General features: G+C 41.4%; 1 protein-coding gene across 1 annotated transcript in view; it reads left to right on the plus strand.

Moving 5' to 3' along the window:
* The window catches only part of cita (citron rho-interacting serine/threonine kinase a), a 59380-nt gene extending 39661 nt beyond the window's left edge, over positions 1–19719 (plus strand). The window contains exons 37-48 of the mRNA XM_067236163.1: positions 250–419; positions 3278–3358; positions 3604–3739; positions 4016–4155; positions 4544–4636; positions 5084–5192; positions 10939–11067; positions 11175–11255; positions 14058–14136; positions 14405–14584; positions 17776–18166; positions 18254–19719. Coding sequence (XP_067092264.1) covers positions 250–419; positions 3278–3358; positions 3604–3739; positions 4016–4155; positions 4544–4636; positions 5084–5192; positions 10939–11067; positions 11175–11255; positions 14058–14136; positions 14405–14584; positions 17776–18166; positions 18254–18277 — 1613 coding nt within the window. The 3' untranslated portion in view covers positions 18278–19719. The remainder of the gene's footprint in view (positions 1–249; positions 420–3277; positions 3359–3603; positions 3740–4015; positions 4156–4543; positions 4637–5083; positions 5193–10938; positions 11068–11174; positions 11256–14057; positions 14137–14404; positions 14585–17775; positions 18167–18253) is intronic.
* Positions 19720–23521: the final 3802 nt, after the last annotated feature.

Genomic DNA, 23521 nt, shown 5'->3' on the forward strand with positions numbered 1-23521 from the left:
TGCCTTTGGCGCTCAGGATTTGTCATTGGCGCTCGGGCAAACGGCTTTGGCGCACGCTAACATTTTCTCTATGCAGGAAAAACCCTGCATGATATTAGGAGGGTCTTCTTCTAGTACTACAGATCATGTTCTCTGATCAGCTGGGGTGTGAAGCCACAGCATGGGGTCTTCCTATGGGACCTTGACCCTCGTTAAAGAGCATATGTACCGTGTTGTGATGCTGTGTTGTGATGCTGTGTGCTTGTGCAGATATCCCATACATCCTGAAGCTGGAGTCTCACCCATACACCACCTGCTGGCCGGGCCAGTCTCTCTTCTTCATGGCCCCCAGTTTCCCAGACAAGCAGCGCTGGGTGGCCGTCCTGGAGTCAGTGGTGGCTGGCAGCCGTGGCTCCAAGGAGAAGGTTGATGCTGATGCGGTGAGTAGATTCTGCAGCATGGACACTCTATACTGATGTGGTGAGTTTATACTGCAGTATGGACACTATATACAGTGCCTGTCACCTACACCATTAAGAAAGACACAAAAGAAAAAGCTGCTTCATGTCCTGAATTCAAAGTGCTTTCAGCATCATTGTTTTCGCCCTCTTCACCATACCAAACAAGGAACAATGTGATAGAATGCTTCGTTTATTTATTGAAAATGAAATCCACAAATACATAGGTATGGTGAATATAACATCACCTCAGACTACTAGTCATTGAGGGTCCGCGATAGTGACACTACTGTGCTGCTAGTCATGTTTGGAGAGAGGAGCAGCCAAGAGTCCAGAGTCCCGGCACCCCAGTCTGCAGACATCAGGAACCCCAGATAAAGACAGTGTCATTCTGCCCTCACAACATAATAGTCTCTCTCTCTTTTCTCTATCCCTACTTTTTTCTATGTTCTGCCCATCTTTATTCTATGTTGTTGTTTTCGGTTTCTTTGTATGATTTTGTGTGTGTGTGTGTCTACTTGTCTATGTTTGAATGGTGTGTGTGTGTCAACCCATATTCTTGTATTGTATGAATCATATTGTAGGGAGGTGTTCCTAAAAGACAGAAGAATCTTTCTCCTCTGGTCCAGGTAAATAGCTGCACAAGCCTAATGCTTGGGCACTTTGGACTAAGCATGCTGTTTTACACGCACCCCCCCCCCCCCCCCCCCCCCCCCCAAACTAATACAGATGCAATATATTACAATATTTGGAATACAAATTGAATACAAGTTTTTTTTTCTTGCTACATCACACATACAGTTTACGAAGATGTCTTAGGGTCAGAAAACACTGGTGTAGCGATGAGCAAGAATATACTTTAATCAAGAATAATTGTAATAAAATTTTATTGTCACTTTGTTAACCAACCTTCTGGGCTGTAACCCCTACTGTGTACTGTACATACATACTTGCTTAACAGTACAATACAGAACTGTAGCTTTCCTGACCTGACCTGTGCTGCTTATCACTAATGCAGACACACACACACACCAGTGTTACGGTACACAGACACACACACACACGCCAGTGTTACGGTACACAGACACACACACACACACACACCAGTGTTACGGTACACAGACACACACACACACACCAGTGTTACGGTACACAGACACACACACACACACACCAGTGTTACGGTACACAGACACACACACACACACCAGTGTTACGGTACACAGCTGTGCAGCCCAAGCCAGATGTAGTAATGGAGCTGCTGTGACTGTGACCCCTCACCCCATCCACACCAGCCCATGTTATCCATCTGAAATGCATATTTGCCACTAGCGGCACATCCATCCATCCATACGCTGTTGGATTTGTCATGTTTGTTCCAACACTCTGTGTGAACTACTTGACTACTACAAGCCACAGTTTTAACTGCTAAATACATTGACGGATGGCAAAACCAAAACCTACCCATGTACTTCCTCAAGGTGGGGTTGGATTTGTTAAGCTTGTTTTCATCGTGGATATAGTACCATGAAGTGTTTTTCCAGCAGCGGTCTTCAGGGGCTAGGACTGCATCATGGGGTGATGGTAGTAATGCTGCAGAGAAGAGGAAAGACACTGTTGTTACCCTGCACACTTGTTTGCATTTAAGCTGTATTCGGTTCCAACTCTGTTTGATCATATTGTCCTATTGAAGGACTTGTCAGCTGGCTATGTGATTGCAACCTCTTTAACATCTCATAACTTGAATAGTCATGAATGCAGTTGTGTGTTTTTGAATACTTGCTTGTGTCCGAAGAAGTTCCGCCCAGCAAGTTTGTTGAGTGTGCTGTGGAAACATCATGAAGTAGAAAGTAATACCTGGGTGGTTTATCGACTTGGTTATGATACAGGTTTCTTCTAATGCAGGTTAAGACCATAAGTCATAGGCCTACTGGTTTAACATTTAGTCATTTAGCAGACACTCTTATCCACAGTGACTTACATGGTAATCGAAATGGCAACCTTCTGATTACTAGCCCGCTTCCCTAACCGCTCAGCCACCTGACTCCCACATTAACAAGTCCTGTTATGCCCAGTTCATTTCTAAATAGTGAACTGGGAATAGTACATTCACTAGTGAATAGTGAATGAACACTGTCTTGTATTTGTCAATTTTTGGCTTAGAAGTTGTAGGACTTCTTAGCCATTTAGCAAGAGCCCTCCTAGTTGACCTGGTGCAGTCAGCATTCGGTGTTTCTAGAGTTGTATAGTAAACCTGAATGACTGCACGATGACTGGTAATTTCATTAATCGACCAAATTCTTGTTCTAGTATTTTGGGGTGGAGTGGGTGGAGGTTGTATAGTTGCAAATCATATTTTTTCAAACAAGGTATTGGCGGTGCATAAACTATGTACTGGCAAAGGAGGAAAGGCTGGATTTGAAGTTACTTCTTGAGTAAAGGTGGATGAACACTGGAGGCCTTAAGGATTCCAGTTGCCACCATCAATAGCATTTTAGTGTGTGAAATATATATTATTTATATTATGGAGTCCATAAAAAGGAGTCAGGAGTATGTGGTGGTGCTTTGCTACGGGACAGAATGACAAAGGATTAACTCCAGGGCCATATTTAGCTGATCTATTTAAATGGAGATGCTGGAGTTCAGGGGTTAGTTTCAGCACACCAGTGTTTTCAAGGTGTGTGGGGGGGGGGGGTTTGGTTGCTGTCATCCAATGAGACGAGTTTCTTGCAGGGATGCACTGTTACCTGCACTGATATTTCTTAACTATGTACCTCAGTCTAAGTGAAATGTTTACACCTCCTAGCCTCTTTATGATTCACTGTCCCTTCCTTTGTCAGAAACTGCTGGGCAACTCTCTGTTGAAGCTGGAGGGAGACGATCGTCTGGACATCAACTGTACTCTCCCCCTCACCGACCAGGTAGGCAGTCACAGTAAGCTGTTCCCTGTTCTGCCACGAGTGGAGTCAAAAACCAAGCTTTGCCGTTTTCAAGGGAAACTTTAGATCATACACAACGGTACAAACATATACCTGGGAAAGCCACATACCGTCGATTCAAGTATTAACACGGATGGTTATTTAGGACCACTTTTTAACATGAAGACCAACGTCTGTGCTTGTGTGATGGTACTGTAGATCTAAGACCTTCTCTCTGCCCCTCCTAGATAGTGCTGGTGGGCTCAGAGGAGGGCCTGTACGCGCTGAACGTCATTAAGAACTCTCTGACTCACATCCCGGGGCTGGCGTCCGTCTTCCAGATCCAGATCCTGAATGAGCACGAAAAGCTGCTGATGATCACTGGTCAGTAGAGGGCTGCCTTGGTACATGTCATCACCAGAAACGCCCTGGTCTTAGGTGCTCCTCAAAACCAAGTGTGCCATGGGTTTGTGCTGTCTGTATGAGACTGTCATCCGTTTCATTTCCTCCTGGCTATTTTTTATTTTTTTTGGTCTTTCTCAAACGGATTGATAGGTCAGTCTGAGGTTCTTTGTCTAGGGAGTGAGTAGATTTCAGGCCCTCTGGGGTCGACCATGCGTGGAGCTCCCGGACCTGACGTCGTTCTGTGTTCCCCTTCAGGAGAGGAGCGGGCGCTGTGTCTGGTGGAGATCAAGAAGGTGAAGCAGTCACTGTCCCAGTCGCATCTCCCCGCCCAGCCTGAACTCAGCCCCTACATCTTTGAGACGGTCAAGGGATGCCACCTGTTCTCCTCTGGGAAGGTGAGGGATGCTGTACTCACCGTTTCATCTCAACATGCTGCACAGCTGCCACAAGGAATTGCCACTGTAGTTATTTTTTTTTAGTTTAAGACTTGATTGTACAAAGCTGGCCTCAGTCCTACTGGAATTTAGCCATGCACCTGCAATTCGCAATTGAATAATGGAGTTTAATATTTAATTAAAGTACAAATTGAGTTTGTATTTAATGATGGTTGTATTGTTAATTTTGTTTCTACGATTAGCAAAATATAATATATATAGATCAATGACACACTGTGTTACCCAGTTCATTGATGACTTATAATTGATCACATTCATGATGGGATGTCATGATTTGAATGACGTGGTGAATGTGATGTGTCCTGATGCTGTTTTCTCTCTGTTCCAGATTGACAATGGGACGTGTATCTGTGCTGCGATGCCCAACAAGATCACCATCCTACGCTATAATGACAGCCTCAATAAATTTTGCATCAGAAAGGTTAGTTTTGACTGCACAAAAAGAAGTCCTTAAGCAGTGTCTAGGCATTGATATGCACAATTCTGCTTGAATACTTTTGATCATTTTTCCCATAAACCTAATAATAAGTTATACTTACAGCTCAGGATGATTGGAGCTGAGATTATCTGTATGATTGATACAGTATTTGCACTCACTTTGTCATAAAATGCTTTAACTGTAGCAAGATTTGAGATGCAAAAATGGTTCTGGAACATAATCTCAGCAAATTTTTATTTAAAGAGATAAACCTGTGAAAATAAAGTTAATTATTTTTGCCTGTCATTCCAATTTAGCTCAAATGACAAGTGTTGTAAAAGCTTCACAGTATGCTCTTAGTACATTGGAGTCATATTCACTTAGACTCCAACCCATTTTATGAATCACTTCATTTAATCACTTCATTTAATCTGTTATTTGTTGTTGTAGGAGATTGAGACGTCAGAGCCTTGCAGCTGTATCCACTTCACAGGTTACAGCATTATCATTGGCACCAACAAGTTTTACGAGATTGAGATGAAACAGTATGTACTGGAAGGTAAGACAGCACGTAGTGCAGTTAATCATTAATTCTGACATTTCACATTTCACAAAATTCATTTCATATGCTGAAAACAATGTAAGCCAATGCTTTTACATTTTGGGGATCAGGCTTTACACTTGCCTTTGTTACAGTGTGGTGATAGTGTGCTAATAAATGTGTCTGACAGGTTGTCTTTCAGCTGTGTTACTGTTCATCAAACATGTCTGGATTTACTGCAGGTAGTCGTGTAACAATTTACAAAATCATCAGCAGAGTGTGTCATTGACCTATTTGGGAGTATAGATGGGGGCAATTTAAAAGGTCCTTAGGGTTTTAGTTAATCAATATTGTAAAGTGTGTCAAATCTGGGTAGTGGAGAATGATACAAGGTTAAATACCGGACCAAGTTATTTGTAGTTTATTATAATGATGCAATCACAAGAATACACAAAGAATACATCACACCAGGATGTTCTTAGTCTAGAGCAGTAAAACCAGTCGATGATGTCATGCAGCTTCACAGAGCAAAGAGTTACAGAGTAGATGATAACGAAGGCCTTCATGAGAAAGTAGTCTTGACAGAAATCAGAGAGAGTTCTGCCTTGTCCAAATTCTGTCTCCCTGTCCTCGGGAGACAGGTCTTGTACCCCCAAGAGAGGGAGGTGTCAGGGCCTCCAAGGGGGGAAGGGGCATCCGACGAGGAAGGGGGGGGGGGCAGGGTCTCCAAAGGGGATTTGAGAGTGTCGTAAATCCAAAGGTGTATCAGACCAGATGGTCTGACTCGTTCTGCATGAGCAAAAAAGATACATTCTCCACTCACCTTATCTCTCAGGCCGACACTTTTACTCAGAGGTCCTTTGTGCTCCACCAGTCCCTGAGCGTCACAAACTTGCCTCCCAAGTCAGTTTGCCTGACCTCGGCATTCTTACACACACACACACCAAAGCTACATTTCAGCACGACCCAAGCTACCACACAGACCCAGAAACCTCCTGTTGCATAATCCCATCTGTTCTTTATTAAATCAATTGATCACAATTGGATATATGTTTTAGTATTAAGCATTACACATTTTATATACTTGAGGTAGTGATAGCAGCATTGATTAGCAGTATAGTTAGCATTCCTTCACAATATCTGCACTGATTGGCAGTTTGTGTTACAGTATATATATATAAACAAATATTTTCAAGGTTTTGATGCAGTGGGATTTTTTCGTCAACACTTAACTGCCTATCACAGTCAAATAGAAACAAGTAACACTGAAGAGCAAACTGGAATCAAATGTAAGCATATATTGAATCGAAATTTTATTAAAAAATTCTAAAATCGTGAATCGAAAAAATAATGCCTGTCTTGCTTGTTCTGGTTCTTGATCTTCTGCTGTACTTTCTATGTGCACTATCTAGTGTATTTAATGTGACGTACAGTGAATTAAATATAATGTAATGTCCTCATACAGGTCTTTCCAAAGCATAGGGGTGTTAATGGTAAAATCCTTAACAATCCTTCAGTATTGACACAATTATAGGTGTTCATCAGAACAACTAAGTATTGTATTCCTTAAGTACAGATACAGTTTCAAGAACAACCTGCATGACCCTCAACAGCTCTTGTAGTTAAAACAATAACAAACCAACCAATCTTACTCAACAAATGGGTGAAACACACAGACACTCTAAAGGGCTGCAGAAATGAAGAGGTCAAACTGAAATTAATATTGAGCACCTTGATGGGTTTCTTATGAAATTACAGCTTCCCCTCCATTGTTACAGGGGTAAAGTATCTTCCCTGCGTCCTGTCATGTTGGACTGTAGATCTGGTGTTACTGCATGTGCTGTCCCAGGAGGTGCAGGCCAGTAGTTCTTCCAGCTGTGGGTCATACAGAAGTTCCCTCAGGACAACTTCACCCCCTTGGTTTTTCTATCATAGATAATGCAACTCTTCATTCGTGGGCTGCGTAGGGCTTCTCTCCAGTGTGGGACATGCGGTGATGTCTGAGATTGCCAGAGTGGCAAAAGGTTTTATCACAGAGGTCACAGCTGTAGGGCTTCTCTCCAGTGTGGGACATGCGTTGATGTCTGAGATTGCCAGAGTGGCAAAAGGTTTTATCACAGAGGTCACAGCTGTAGGGCTTCTCTCCAGTGTGGATTCTGCAGTGAACTGTGAAACTGCTATACCTGCTAAAGTTTTGACCACATAGGTCACAGCTGTAGGGCTTCTCTCCTGTGTGGATTATGCTGTGATTTCTCAAAGTGGAAGCCTGGCTAAAGGTTTTACCACAGAGGTCACAACTGTATGGCTTCTCTCCAGTGTGGATTCTGCAGTGAACTGTGACACTGCTATACCTGCTAAAGGTTTGACCACATGTCACAGCTGTAGGGCTTCTCTCCAGTGTGGATTCTGCGGTGAACTGTCAATTCCCCAGTCTGTTTAAAGGTTTTACCACAGAGGCCACAGCTTACATTTACATTTACATTTAGTCATTTAGCAGACACTCTTATCCAGAGCGACTTACAGTAAGTACAGGGACATTCTCCCCGAGGCAAGTAGGGTGAAGTGCCTTTCCCAAGGACACAACGTCATTTGGCACGGCCGGGAATCGAACTGGCAACCTTCAGATGACTAGCCCGATTCCCTAACCGCTCAGCCACCTGACACCCCACAGCTGTAGGGCTTCTCTCCTGTGTGGATTATGCTGTGATTTCTCCAAGTGGAAGCCTGGCTAAAGGTTTTACCACAGAGGTCACAACTGTATGGCTTCTCTCCAGTGTGGATTCTGCAGTGAACTGTGACACTGCTATACCTGCTAAAGGTTGGACCACATAGGTCACAGCTGTAGGGCTTCTCTCCAGTGTGGATTTTCATGTGCTTCTTGAGGCTACTGGATGAGGATGGCTCTTCCCACATGTATCACAGTGATTAGTCTCCATAACTCAGCTCTCTTGGTTCTCTGTCTGGTCTCTCTGGATCATGTATCTAATCTCTGGAAGCTTGTTTCTCTCTGGTTGATCTTCTGTCTGGTTACTGCTGTTTATGGTTGAGTCTCTCTATGGTTGAGTCTCTCTCTGCAGTCTCTCTGGTTGAGTCTCTGTAGTCTCTCTGGAGCCTTAAGGTGTCTCCTCTGTCTAGTCTCTGCCCATGATCAAGTATGATTGGCCAGTAGGGGATCTGGAAGAAACGGTTCCAAGTTAATGAGACCTCAGCTTTCACATATAAAATCTTATCATATAAACTCTATCATAATGTCCACTTTGCATATGAATTTCAAAGTTTGAAATCAAATCATATTAATATACTCTATTGGGTCTCATACTCTGTGTCTCATGTTCTATTAAAAAAGGATAGTTACAACATAGAAAATAAATTAAGGAATGTTTATAAGCACTCAACTCATATTGGCTCCACTGCAGCAATACAGAATACAGCACACTATCTATATTCTGCTCAACTCCTCATAGTAATTAGGCTATTATTATTTTGAAGAAAAAACTATGTGATTAAAGGAAGGGTAGACAAGTTTTGTGAAGATGGCTATTATAAATTCTGTTTGACAGGATTCAAACCAAAATATCCCACTTCCTCCCTTCAAAGCCACTCCCACAAAACTACAGTAACGAGCAATTGAGTGGAGGGGCAGAATGCGCGTGTAGCCGATGTATCAGTTAAACTCACTCAAGTATGTAACAGGCCACCCGCGTCAACGAATAGCTTTTCGTTGGCGTAGCTGGTAGTGGTCACGCTTGGGAAGTCAGAGGTGGCATGTTTGACCCCAGTGAGGGGCGAACATCGTTTCGTATACCTCTGATGGAGCAAGACCACGTCTGTTACACGCGCAGGTAGGTAGACATACAGGTAGCCCGTCCAATCACTAGTCAGTGTACCCCTTTAAGATCGGTCGGGTTTATTACAGTATTGCGACACCCACAGATGTCGGAATTACTTCATATTACCGTCAAACCTTTAGATATATTGGTTGCTATTAAGACATGAAGTTACTTTCGGCAAATATGACAAAAAGTGCTTCTGAACAACATAGCCTACCCTGCCTTTAATTACTACACAGTAATCATTACAAGTACATTAACAATAAAAGGACTTTGGATTGGAATTGCTAAGTTTTGAATCCAATAATATTAATATACTCTATTGCATGTGTCTCATAGTTACAACATAAAAAATAAATCACGGAATGTTTATGAGCACAACATTTATATTGTCTTCACTGCAGCAATAAAGAACACAGCACACTATCTTTACGCTGCTCACCAGGGCGGTCAAATTAAAGTTCACAAAACTGGAGTACCGGTACGTACCTTGAGACTCACAACACTGTCTACATCTAAATAACATAAATAATATTACATATACTTTTCACAACGTACTAACATATCCCCATTTATAAAGACTAACACTGAATCTAGCTAACAACACAATCGAAGTAAAGCTAGCTAGCTAGCACCGAAATGAGTTTAAAACCAAGCACAAAGTATCAAATCCTGGATACGTCAAAAGCAACACATATAAACACTTAGTGCTACCTTCATAGCTGTCACAGAACTGCGACAGAGCTTTGATCTTTAAACACATTAGGTATCAAAATAAATGTTAAAACGTAGGGAAACTTCCTTTTACGTATCTCCATGATAAACTACATTGATTTATAGCGCACGTAACCGTCGAACAGGGGCGGATTAACAATTTTCTGTGCCCTGGGCAACAAGGCACTTAAACTGTTTAGACCATATTGAAGATAAATTCTATAAATGTATGCGTGGTTATTTAAAGAAAATCATCCTTTATCATGAAGATTTCAAACAGCTATTTTTACAATATTCTCCGCCCGTAAAACATTTCAACCACTTTTATTATAAAATAGAGGAAAATTTACAGCATATGAAACATACAGGCTAATTATGTGGGAAATGTAGAACAGCAGACTAGTTAGCGCTATCTAGCATAATACTCCTCTCCATAACAAAAAAGGTTTGACTTTTTTCCAGAATCAAATGACCAAAACAAGTAATAGATATTTAGCTTAAAGGGTACTTAGCAAGTTTCACAGAAATCTGCAAAAAACGAGGCTATAGAGCAGGGGCGATTCTAGGATTAGACCTTTAGGGGGGCTCAGCCCCCAATGAGAATGTGACATGGATACAGTGCCTTGCAAAAGTGTTAAACCCCCTTGCTAATAAATCACTAATTTAAATTAATAATAACAATAGCAATAATAACAATTAATACATTTATTTTAGGGGTAGGGGAAAAATCAATTCACATTTGTCTTCTAGCGATTCACATCGATTCTCAAATGTTTTTATTTTTGTAATGTTAATTTTTTGGATTAAAAAACGTGAATCGATTTATCGATTTGTGACCCAGAAAAACGATTTGAATCGTGAGGTACCAAAAGATTCCCACTCCTAATAGCCAGAGGCTAACACGACTTTCTAAACTCGTTATAGATTCAGATCAAACTGACTGGCTAGTTTGTCCTGCAGTGTACTCGCTACTAGCACTGCACTGTCTTGGCCGTCAGAGGAAATGTCTTGGCTGTAAATGATCATCTCAATCAAAATTGCAATATCAATACAAATTATAAAAATGAACACTCAAGCCTTAGATGAAGTCTGTTCTTCAAAATGAAATACAATCATGCCTCAGCACAAAAAAAGAAAAGGAAAAAAGCTACAATCAAAACACACATCTAGTTCCTTGGTAATTGTGATATTCATTGGCTTGGTCTCCCACCTGCTTCCAGAGTTCCTGGACAAGAACGACGTGACTCTGGCCTCGGCTGTGTTCGCTGCGTCCTCCCACAGCTTCCCCATCTCCATCATCCAGGTCACCAGGGCCCCGCAGAAGGAGGAGTTCCTGCTCTGCTTCCACGGTGAGACTCCCTGGCCCAGTGGATGCCTGGACTGCTGGCTAAGAAACTACCGGTACACGTTAGAAGAACTTTATTTACAAAAATGTAAACAATAACTTTTTCTCCAGAATTTGGCGTGTTTGTTGACTCATATGGCCGAAGAAGTCGGACTGAAGACATCAAATGGAGTCGTCTGCCTCTGTCATTTGGTTTGTAATCAGTTTGATTAACCTTTTTGTTGTTATGACTGTTTCCTTATGGAAACAAAGTGTGAACAACACTAGCATCTTCTGTTAATACCTTATTTCTTCGAATAAACGCTGCAGCGTTTATTACACAATGATAATTTTTGGTGCGGCGTTCATTCGATCGTGGCGTTTATTTGGGGGCGGCGTTTAACCTGTTGATGTTCCTGTACCGCCCGCGGTACAAAAATGCTGCCCCCACCTTCCTCAGTTACGACGCACTAAATTCTAACAAATATATTTTTTAGACGCTACACATGTTATACATCATTGGAAAGCTACGATTCTTGTGCTTGTAGATATGTAAACCATTTCAAGATCGAGTCACAACAACAAGTTTAGTCAACGTCTTTGTCCAGTCACCACTTTGGTGATGTTTACAAAGCCAAACGTCTCTACTTACCCTCAAAGGTTTGGTGTCGTCCAGGTATGCAACCAACACATCAAAACTTGATCTGCGTACATTCCCAAGGGTTCAAAGTATCTAACCATGTAAAGTAATTCTCCAAATACAATGTTTTACGTTCATGAATAGCCATTATCCTTTGTTTCATTATGCAAGTTAGCCGACGGAAGAAACAACTTGCTCAGATAAAAGTGCACATTCCTCCGGTTAGAAACGGAGAAAATACGATATGGAGGGATCAAAATGTCCGTTGAACCCTCCCCTTTTGATTGACACCTTGTTTGACCCAATAGGACCTTCCATGCCCCGTTGACAGCCCTCTAAAGCCAATTAGGTCTGTGCGTCCTGCCCCCCCCCGCCCCCCCCCCCCCCCACACTCTTTCTAAACAAATTTCTCGAACTGGCTTCAGCTGGCTCTGAAATGAGCTCGTTAGCCTTGTAGCTGAAAGCTAGCTGAAAATGCCAATACCTCATTTGTATGTGTCTGTGGAGCCGTCAAAATAAAAGTCGATTGCGCAATAGGGTTGAAAGAATCAGTTTTCTTTGTGCGCCAATCCTGGGAATCAGATAAAGCACTCCAATGTGTTCATGCTTCAATTTTTGTGTTTCAGTAATACTAATTAGGGATTTAGCTATTATATATGATAGTTCTAAGTACCACCTTTCATTAGAGATAACAATTATGAAAAATAATACCTTTTATCCTGAGTATTTGACCTTGGTTACAAAGGGTCATTTTGGAGTCTCCAAAAGGCCCTTTTAGAAAATGAATGGATGTACTCTTATAAAAACATGTGTCAAATATGAATATATTGTGGTATTATGTTTGACTTTTGATTTGAATTGGGTAAGGCTTCAACCTGTGGTCCAATTTAGTCTTCCAGCTAATACCTACCACCTCTAGGCCTCTTCAGGCCTCTGTTTTCAAAACAAAATCTAGACGGAAATAGAAATTTTCACTTTCCTTGTGTTCAAGCTTCTATTACTCAACACTAGTAGGACTGACAGGGGTCCTGACAACAGGGGACATAACTTCAGAGTGTCAGCTTTCAAAAGAGATCATTTACATGCATGTACTCCAAATGGTTCAAGAACAGCTTCCAATTTACTTTGGGTATGCTGTTTAGGCGTTTTCAGGCAAATTTAACAGGATTCTGAAGAGGTTAATTAGTAAGACAGATTTAGAGAATTGCAGCTGCAGTGCGGCCATAGACAAACAAAGAATAGACTAGGAGGTCAAACACAAAGCCTGGTGTAAAATTGTGTCTACATTGTGTAGAAATCTGAAGCAGCATGAAGAAACGTTCTTACACTTCAGCTGTCAAACAGAAAGCTGTGCAGAAAGCACTCACCAGCAGCAACAGATCTGTAGCACGAGAACCTGGGGTTGATGAAAGGCGAATGTGGTGAAGTCAGCTACCTCACTATATTGTAGGCTACATGTAATTGTCACAATTACATTATTGTAATGTTTAATTTCTTTTCAACCAATGTCATAATTTAGAATTATATAATTGCATTCAGTATTATTACTGAATGCAGAGTACAGTGCCTTTATTTTTAAGGCCTTTTGGAACGCTCGTGAGTGAGAGTCGACAAGCTAACAGCAAGCGAAGCACGGACAATTTAATTCTCCGATAAAAGTTTAAGGTTGTTACCGGATATTAGCAATCTAAGGAAACCTCTATTCCCTTGTGTAGCCTACAGCATGCAGCCAACGAAGTATGTTGTTTTGTGTCTGTATTTTACTTTGGTGAACGTTATTTACGTGCTGCGCGTGTATGTTCATATTAAGCTAATGTGGTCTTTAATTTCTCGTTATACTGTGGGTTTAGTTTTCACGGTGGATTTGGAGAAGCTTCAAATAAACCTGCTGCAAGAAAGCCACTTGTGTCTGCCAGTGCTTCGGGGGAATTATAGTACACTTGTGATTTACTTGTGTAATAAATACTGTGTTTTAATTTAACCAATTAAATAACCGTTTTCTGATTGTTTTTGGTGCAGCGTTTAATCGATGGCGGCGTTTATTACACAATGTACATTTTTGGTGCAGCGTTTATTCGAGGGCGGCGTTTAATCGAAGAAATGTGGGAGTCAGGTGGCTGAGCGGTTAGGGAATCGGGCTAGTGATCTGAAGGTTGCCAGTTCGATTCCCGGCCGTGCAAAATGACGTGTCCTTGGGCAAGGCCTTCACCCTACTTGCCTCAGGGGAATGTCCCTGTACTTACTGTAAGTCGCTCTGGATAAGAGCGTCTGCTAAAATGACTAAATGTAAATGTAGAAATACGGTATTCGGTATCTTCTGTAAGTTGGATTTTGCATATAAAAACTAACAAAGCAAAACCTTTTTTTCTCTTCAGCCTACAGAGAGCCCTACTTATTTGTAACCTATTTTAACTCTTTGGATGTGATCGAGATCCAGGGCCATGCTGCTCTAGGGTAAGACCAGAGAGCTTTTACGTTCTCTGTTGTGATTGCAGATACCAGAAATTGGAACAAAACATAAACAATAATTTTGTGGACTGGAAAATTGAAGTTGAATGTTGAATATCAAGTTAAGAAAGCTTACCTGCACAGTAACTTGAAACACAGTCAATGCTGAAACACACTAGGAATTTTACAACCCTGTGCATCACATGCAACATAACAAAAACAAACAGTTTATTTAGGTGTCAGTGAGTTGAGGGGTTGTGTGTGTGTTGTACAGGCCCCACTCGTACGCCCACCTGGACATCCCCAGCCCGCGCTACCTGGGCCCAGCCATCTCCTCTGGGGCCGTGTACCTGGCCTCCTCCTACCAGAACAAGTTGAGGGTCATCTGCTGCAAGGGCAACCTGGCCCAGAGCCAGGACACCGGAGACCTGCAGAGGACCGGCTCTGGACGCAGGTAAGCCCTCCCTCCCTCCCTCTCTCTGTCTCTCTGTCTCTGTGTCACTCCCTCCTTCCCTTTCCCTCCCTCTCTACACACTACTTCTCTTAGACTCTGTTCACTTGCCCTCTCCTTTCTTGGTGGTCAGCAGTCAGGAAGACTCTGTAGGAGTTGTGCTTGTGTTTGTGGAGGATCAGACAGGACGGGGGGACTATGCACTCAGGGAGGCACACAGGAGTTCTCTAGTAGTGGTACTCTAGTAAGTCATAAAGGAATGTCACTCTAAATGGGAAAGACTGTTAAATAAGTATAAGGGTGGCACTCTGTGGTGACCTGCTGTATTTCTTGATTTCTTTATCAAAGTTTGCTTGGCATGAAGGGGAAAACATGATTCTCCTTAGTGCCACTGGGGACAGGTTTATACAATGTTATTTATAAATATTTAAACACTGACCATATTTGATTATTCTAATGTGATTTAAAACTATTTAAACTAGATGATTATAATGTGATTTCTATAGCTAACAAGGATATAATGAAGTATTTCTTCAGCGTGCTTTTTTAAATATAAAATGACATTTCAGAGAAAAAGATTATTAATCATACTCAAAGCTTCCAGTTACATTTTTACCAAATTACTTTCTGATGATTTAGTAATGAGCCATTTGGAAAAATCAGCAATAAAGCCTCATAAACCTAAACCTTCATCTTTTAAAATTATTAGCGACCATTAAATAATCAAGAAGTGATTTGGTTCCAATTATATTTGAGGTTGTGACGATTAGCAAACCATGCACAAGTATATAAAATACCAGTACATTTAAATTTACATAAGGATACTTGTGAGATTCTTGTAGCTCATTTGCAATCCACTAGTTCCAAACCCCAGGCATGTCTCCCTCATTACCTTATGCCATGTGTATGGTATATGCCTCTGAAATGGTGCAGTAACATTGCTGATGTTTCTTCCTTGCAGGAGGAAGAGCACGTTTTTCATTTGTAATAAATCCTGAGGCTTTTTACTGTATTCAAACACCTAAATTGCATATTATATTATTATACTTATAAGATATCCCTGTTTTAAAGTAAAAAAAAATACAGAATAAAACATGGTTCCTCTCTATTCTTTCTGACTTCTGATGGAATTATTAAACCTTCCTATCTATGAAGCTCAAATGGTTACTCACTTAGAATCATTTAGTTGCAAATGCAGCTCTGAATTTTGCCTTTTTCCAAATGGCCGCGGCCAAAGTTGGTGATAGCGAAACTCACAAGTAGGTGGCGTGTTCGTACCATGCAGCTCCCTGAGGAGGGAGGCCCAGCCTGGGATTAGCCACACTAGCACTCTACACAGGGCGTTCAGCTGCCCAACTACTGCCTGATGGCTGACAAACTATATGGACACACAAGACATTTTCTGTAGTTACAATCTAAAAATGCTTTAATAAATGTGTTCCAACTGGAAGGGCGCCACAAAATAATATATATCAAATCAATGTTAACTTGAGTACTGGTCAGGTTAAGGTAAATATCAAAGTTCTGATGCAGTATACAGACAGTTTGTCAGGTGCCACTCCACTGGGCAGTGGGATTAGATGTACTTATTTAACCTGGAGCAAAGCCCAAGCCAAGGATGGTCTTTCAGCCATGATGTATTTCACCATACACTGTATGTGAAGTGCCAGAGACTCCCAGTCATGCTGACATGTATAAACCAAGAGCAGTCTTACCATAGTTGTCAACCATAAAGTCTGTGTGAAGCTTAGACTGTATCAGAGAATGTCTAATATGGGGAAAAGTGCCACTCTCTGGAAACTTCCGGCTTCTGAACTGGTTGCAATTCCACTGTAGTTCCATATGAGGGCGCTAACGGTCGAGTGCAGAATGAATGGAGGTCTATGAAGCTATACCCCTCAAAATCCACTTTTCTTAGGATATATTTTTTTGTCTAGTAATTTGAATGTTGAATTCAAAAGGGGAGGCCAAAAAAATACACACTGCTGGGTGTTCAGATTTTTTTAACGTTGCCTTTTTGTTATAAAAAGACTTTTAAAATGTCAATTACGTCATACACATCGTACAGCCAGAGATACTGCATTACGGCAAACTCTGTCAGTTCCCTTTTTCTCGAAGCATCGACAACACAGCTGACAGGTTAGGCTCTCCCTGTCAATACACATGCTAGAAAGAGTTTTGGTTTGCTAATGTTGTTGCTAATGCTCTGACATTCTGGTTCCGCTTTGGATGCCATCAAGCGGGATCTCTGTTCGTAGTCAGTCCTTCACTAACCAATCAGCATCCATTAGCAGAATGCTAGCATGTTATGGGGACAGTACTCTTTCATTCAACCTTCGACCTATAATCCATGTTGAACTTGCAAAAACGACAATCAAATCTGAGGTTTCTCCACGACAATCAAGCGAAAGAGACTAATTTAGCCGTCTAGCCCCATAGACTCCCATTCATTTTGCACTCGCCCGCGATCACCACCAGTAGAACTCTGGTGGAACTGCAACCAAATTCGGTACAATGGGACTTATAGGGAGTGGACAGGCTCTCCGTAGACAGGCTCTGAATGTATGGATGCTGCTTGGGTGTGGTCTGGCCAGTAAGATGTTTGAAGAGACACTTTGTGAAGGAAAACTGTAGACAGTTTTCTCCATGAGAGGCAAGGAGGAGTTCAGATGTCCACAGCTCACAGGTGTTAGGACTGACTGGATTTACATTTGGTGTAGTCATATATTCTTCCACAACTTCAATGTGTAAAACATGAATGCAGTGGTAACCTGTCATAGTTAATTAAGTGGACTTCATTTATTTTTCCTCTCAGTTTCTCATGTCACGCCATCGTATTCCATGGTAACAGCCAGTAAAAATAAGAAAGTTCTTATTCTACTTTAACCCATGCTTTGGATAAATCGATGTACCTACTTGTTCCATCTGAATTTGAATACTGTAACATTGCATGAACATAATGTTTCCATCTCATTCTGTTCAGTACGGCTCTCAAGCTCACAAAATGAACCATAGCAGCAGTAGAAGACTTCCTGCTCATATCTCCACCTCATTGAGCCCTCCCACATTTGACCTGTGGCCCCTGTCCCTCTCCTGGCCTCCTCCCTCCCTCCTCCCTCTCCTGGCCCCTGTCCCTCTCCTGGCCTCCCTCCCCTCTCCCTCTCCCTCCCCTGCCCACCCCCCTTCCCCCACAGCCCTAACAAGCGCGGCCCCCCCTCCTACAATGAGCACATCTCCAAGCGTCTGGCGGCCAGTCCCGTGGTGCCGGACAGCCTGCTGGACCCCGGAACGCCCCACCGCTACCGGGAGGCCCGCACCGAGTTCCGGAGGGACAGGTCCCCTGGCCGCCTGGACAGGGACAAGTCCCCCGGCAGGATGCTGGCCGGCCGGCTGGTGGGCTCCCCCGCCAGGAACATGGACCCCCGGCTGGAGAGATCTCCCGGGAGGGCCATGGACCCCCGGCTGGACTGCTCCCCTGGCCGGCTGGGGGACGTGAGGAGGGAGAGGTCCCCTGGCCGGGGGGTGGAAGAACGGCAGAGACTCCACACCAACTCTGGGCGCACACCCATCAATCCTGTTAACAAGGTAGCGTATTCAGGTAGAACATTTCATCTGACAATTTTCAGACTTTCAACTGAACTCCTGTGTCTAATCAATTTTTTTAACTTACAGGTATGGGACCAATCATCTGTTTGAGTGGAATTCAGTCAGAGTGACACTCTCGGGGAAGGGAAGGGTCAGAATGCCATGATGCTAATAACCCAACAGCAGAGATCACCTTGATAGCTGTGACTTGCATCTGTAAACTGACTTCCTAAAAACTCACTGTTTATTTTGAATGTCAGGTCCAAATCTTTTTAGTAGCAAAAACGTTGAGTTCGAAAATCCAGCAACTGCAGCACCAGTTATATTTTTTACAAAGGCTGATAATTTAAAAAATATATATGTCTGGAAATGTATCCCTTTCCTGAATGAGCTGAAGCTATTGAGAAGAGCACACAATTCCTCACTGTCACAACCATTGTATCATCTCACTCTGCACAGTAGCTAGAGCAGGGTCTGGCCTGTTCAGTTGTATCACACTGTTCTAGCCCTGCAGAGACACACTTCACACATCAGCAGGAACTAATCATAATCATTAACAGTTAATCATAGTCTTCCATTTAGACAGTTAGTTTGTCAAACCCTTGATGGGAAGAAAGTCTGCACACTTTGTATCCCTCTACAAGTTGCCCAACAGTGAGAAGGTTGACATTATTAAACGTATCTTAGCCACAATCCCTATTTTTTTCTGAATGGAAATGGAACTTTATAATTCATCAGAATGCCATCTTAACTGTAAATAGGCAGACCTACTTTTATACATATATACCAAGAGGGAATTTCAAGGCTGGAAATGCCATGTCTATTTTTGTTAGAGAAAAAGTCAGTGTCCTCTTGAATGTCAAATTAATGTTATTTTAATATGTCCCAAATGTCCTTTATGAAGTGTAAATTTTACATGTAGCTTGTGTATGTACTTAATATTTTATTGGCAAACTTACATGGCTAAAAAGACCACCAAGCTTCAAACATAGTACTTGAAATCCCTTCTTTTTTTTTTACCAGTGTCCCTTATATTGTACTATTCTAGAATGTTGTTCATTATTAATTGAGGATGACAATATTAGTTAATTTCCTCATTTGAAAATGGCATGGATAAATGGTAAAAATGAAAAAGCATATATTACCTTTCTGTGACTGCCTCATCTTTGTAGCTATATTTTTACTCCAGTGATCTGAAACGTGTGGGAACTGAACCTGTATGAGAACCCTATATTTTATAGTTGTCTAATTGGAGTAACTAAATACTGTAACAATATACATTAGCAAAATCGTTAACATGAAATAGTGTTACACCCAAAGCAATGACTAATTATATTAAATTCAGAATTCTTACCAAGATTACTAATTGTTGCTAATGTTCAGTGTTAGTAAGTAGCAATTTCACTGACTTTCAAAAGGACAGCAGTGATACGACGGCAAAATAAAGGGTTATCCATTTTAAGTTGCAGTATTTTATCTTCTGCTATAATGTTATGCTTGATATGATGTTTTACACATGCAAAAAAAATAAAAATAATGCTAACTGTAGATTTTATGGCACAGAATATTAAACATATGTCTTTATCCATCTAAACTGACTTAAGTTCATTTTGTATGTGTGGGCATTAAGTGTGTGTGTGTGCGTCTGTTGTGTGTGTCTCTGTTTGTGAATGTGTGCCCTGTGCCATTCCAACTTCTTACTTTAGATATTTATAGTTGTCTGACTCTTCCTACTTGTTTAGATATTAATAGTGGTCTGACTACTGACTGGTTAATTCATCTGCCGTTCAACTGTGACAACTGATTCCGGACGTTGTGACATGCAAAATAGCAGTGTCTATTTGTATCTGAAATTGAGGAGGACTGAAGATGAGGAACAGCTGTCTGAGAACAGTAGCTAGTGGATGAAGGAGATCGTGCTCTGTGTAGAATGCCTTCATTCTTGCTTTCTTGGTTTAACAAACAGTGAAACACGCATAGTTGATGGAATACTGTTGTTTGATAAATTGTGTAAAATTGAGATGGATGACATTCATGAGGTGGATCAAGATTTCTAGCATGTCAAGGCTTGATATAGTTGATTGATGTTAGTTTCAGACTTAGCAGGTAGCCCCCGGGGGTGTTTCAAGGACCCAGATCTCATGTAATGAGAAACTTGAAAGAGAGAGGCTGCGGTTGACAGCTGTAGCAGTATTATTATTGTTTTAAGCCATCCCTATAATAAAAAAAAAAATCGTTAACATTTAGAGACACTGGAAAGCACACTCCAAAAGCATATAATCATGGTGCTAATTAGACAGGAGTTTAAAGAGCCACAAACAGCCATGACAACTTAACAGCTGATATACATAAAGCATTTTAGAGATGTTATTCTGCTGTCAACCGTACACGCTTGACTGGTCAATAAATACCAACATACTGTATAGTATCAGTGACAGGTCAATAAATACCAACATACTGTATAGTATCAGTGACAGGTCAATAAATACCAACATACTGTATAGTATCAGTGACAGGTCAATAAATACCAACATACTGTATAGTACTTTTCAATGACACATCAGTTACTCATGTTCAGGGGGAAGCCTGACACAGCTGTAGGGTTTGTGTTTAGTTTTTTTGTCAATTAAGTTCAGAATTATGGTTGATATATTTATTTTGTATTTAATGTCACAGGCTAGTAGCAAACAATTATGAGAGCTATTTCCAAACTGATAAATTGCTAGCTAGCTCAATCTAATTTTAGATACTGTTTGTTGTCCCAAGCCCAACACGCCATCAATGCAACAAGCTTGCTAACAGTTAGTTTACAGCATCTAGCAGTAGGGCTGAATTAGGGTGGACACTCTTTCACAACAACTGAGATGTTGCTCAATTTACAAATAATTGGCTGTATCGACGCATTCGTTTTGGAAGATGAACTGACAAACACTGAAATCAATTTGAGAAAAAGCCAATGGATAATGCTGCTTATTGTCTTTTTTTTAAAATAATGTCCATATTATGTGATGTTCTCCCACTTGGTGGGGTTCTCAAAAGTGGCCGTAGGGGTTTAAGGGAAAGACTTGTTTAGTTTAGCATATCGTCTCCTGTATGTTTGGCGCACAGCCTTCATTTTGTCTTTCTGAATTTGTCTGCATTAAAAGTGTGATCAATGATACACAGAACCAGTCAAATGTACACTTCATGTGATAGTCACATAAATGAACAGATGTGCCTTTTTTATTTATTTAGTGGAATCATTTTCCTTAATTTGTTTGATCTGTTGTGGGTTGGTATATTAAATGTTGGGTCATCAGTTAATACATGATATAGAGTTGCTAAAACCTTTATATAACCTAGAATTATTATACATAGTTATTATATGAAATGTAGAGATGTGTATAAGGAAAACCACGTAGGAATGCAGAGAGAAGTTAGCCAGAGGCCTTAGAGGGAGTAGTTTTTCTCTTCACATACAGTTAGGTCCATAAGTATTTGGACATTGACACCATTTTCATCATTTTGGCTCTGTATACCACCACAATGGATTTGAAATGAAACAATCAAGATGTGCTTTAAGTGCAGACTTTCAGCTTTAATTTCAGGGTATTTACATCCATCAGGTGAACGGTGTAGGAATTACAATACATTTTATATGTGCCCCCCCCCCCCCCCTTTTTAAGGGACCAAAAGTAATTGGACAATTGGCTGCTCAGCTGTTCCATGGCCAGGTGTATGTTATTCCCTCATAAAGGGAGTTCGTTATTTCATTGACAAGGAGCAGATAAAAGGTCTAGAGTTCATTTCAAGTACGGTATTTGTGTTTGGAATCTGTTGCTGTCAACTCTCAAGATGAAGTCCAAAGAGCTGTCACCATCAGTGAAGCAAGCCATCGTTAGGCTGAAAAATCAAAAGAAACCTATCAGAGAGATAGCAAAAACATTAGGTGTGGCCAAATCAACTGTTTGGTACATTCTTAAAAAGAAAGAACGCACTGGTGAGCTCAGCAACACCAAAAGACCCGGAAGACCACGGAAAACAACTGTGATGGATGACAGAAGAATTCTTTCCCTGGTGAAGAAAAACCCCTTCACAACAGTTGGCCAGATCAAGAACACTCTCCAGGAGGTAGGCGTATCTGTGTCAAAGTCAACAATTAAGAGAAGACTTCACCAGAGTAAATACAGAGGGTTCACCACAAGATGTAAACCATTGGTGAGTCTCAAAAACAGGAAGACCAGATTAGAGTTTGCCAAAAAACATCTAAAAGAGCCTGTACAGTTCTGGAACAACATCCTATGGACAGATGAGACCAAGATCAACTTGTACCAGAATGATGGGAAGAGAAGAGTATGGAGAAGGGAAGGAACTGCTCATGATCCAAAGCATACCACCTCATCAGTGAAGCATGGTGGAGGTAGTGTTATGGCGTGGGCATGTATGGCTGCCAATGGAACTGGTTCCCTTGTATTTATCGATGATGTGACTGCTGACAAAAGCAGTAGGATGAATTCTGAAGTGTTTCGGGCAATATTATCTGCTCAGATTCAGCCAAATGCTTCAGAACTCATAGGACGGCGCATACTGCGAAAGCAACCAAAGAGTTTTTTAAGGCAAAGAAGTGGAATGTTCTGCAATGGCCAAGTCAATCACCTGACCTAAATCCAATTGAGCATGCATTTCACCTGCTAAAGACGGTTTTACTGCATAAAAAGGGACTGTTTGTTTTGCAGTTGCTTATTCACAATGACGAAGAGAAGAGAGCTATCTGAGAGCATCAGAAATGCTATTATCCAAAATGTCAAAGGCTACAAGGCAATCGCCAAAATCCCAGTTTCAACAGTTTGGAATGTTATCAAGAAGTTTCACCCTCATTAAACTGTTAAGACACTTTCAGGATGTGAGGCCAAGAAGAAATACAATGAGAGAAATCTGCGATGGTTGGTGCGGTTTGTGGAAAAAGCACCACGCAGGACATCTACAGAGCCGAAAGGCTGACCTGGAGTAATCTGGAGTGGTGGTTTCAGCCCGTACCATACGCCGCACACTAAACAAAGTAGGGCTCCATGGGCGAAGACCAAGGAGGAAACCACTATTAAAAGAAAGGCACAAAAAAGCAAGACTTATGTTTGCAAAAACGTTAATAAATAAGCCACATCTTTCTGGGATAATGTTCTGTGATCTGATGAAACCAAAATAGAGCTCTTTGGGAATGCAGTGCAGCAGTTTGTTTATAGGCGACGAAATGAAGCCCATAAGGAAAAGAACACCCTACCTACAGTAAAACATGGTGGAGGTTCCATCATGCTGTGCGTCTGGTTTGCTGCCTCTGGTACCGGAGGCATTGAATGCATCAAAGGAATAATAAAATAA

The sequence above is a fragment of the Osmerus mordax genome, chromosome 1, assembly GCF_038355195.1.
Source record: "Osmerus mordax isolate fOsmMor3 chromosome 1, fOsmMor3.pri, whole genome shotgun sequence".
Lineage (NCBI taxonomy): Eukaryota > Metazoa > Chordata > Actinopteri > Osmeriformes > Osmeridae > Osmerus > Osmerus mordax.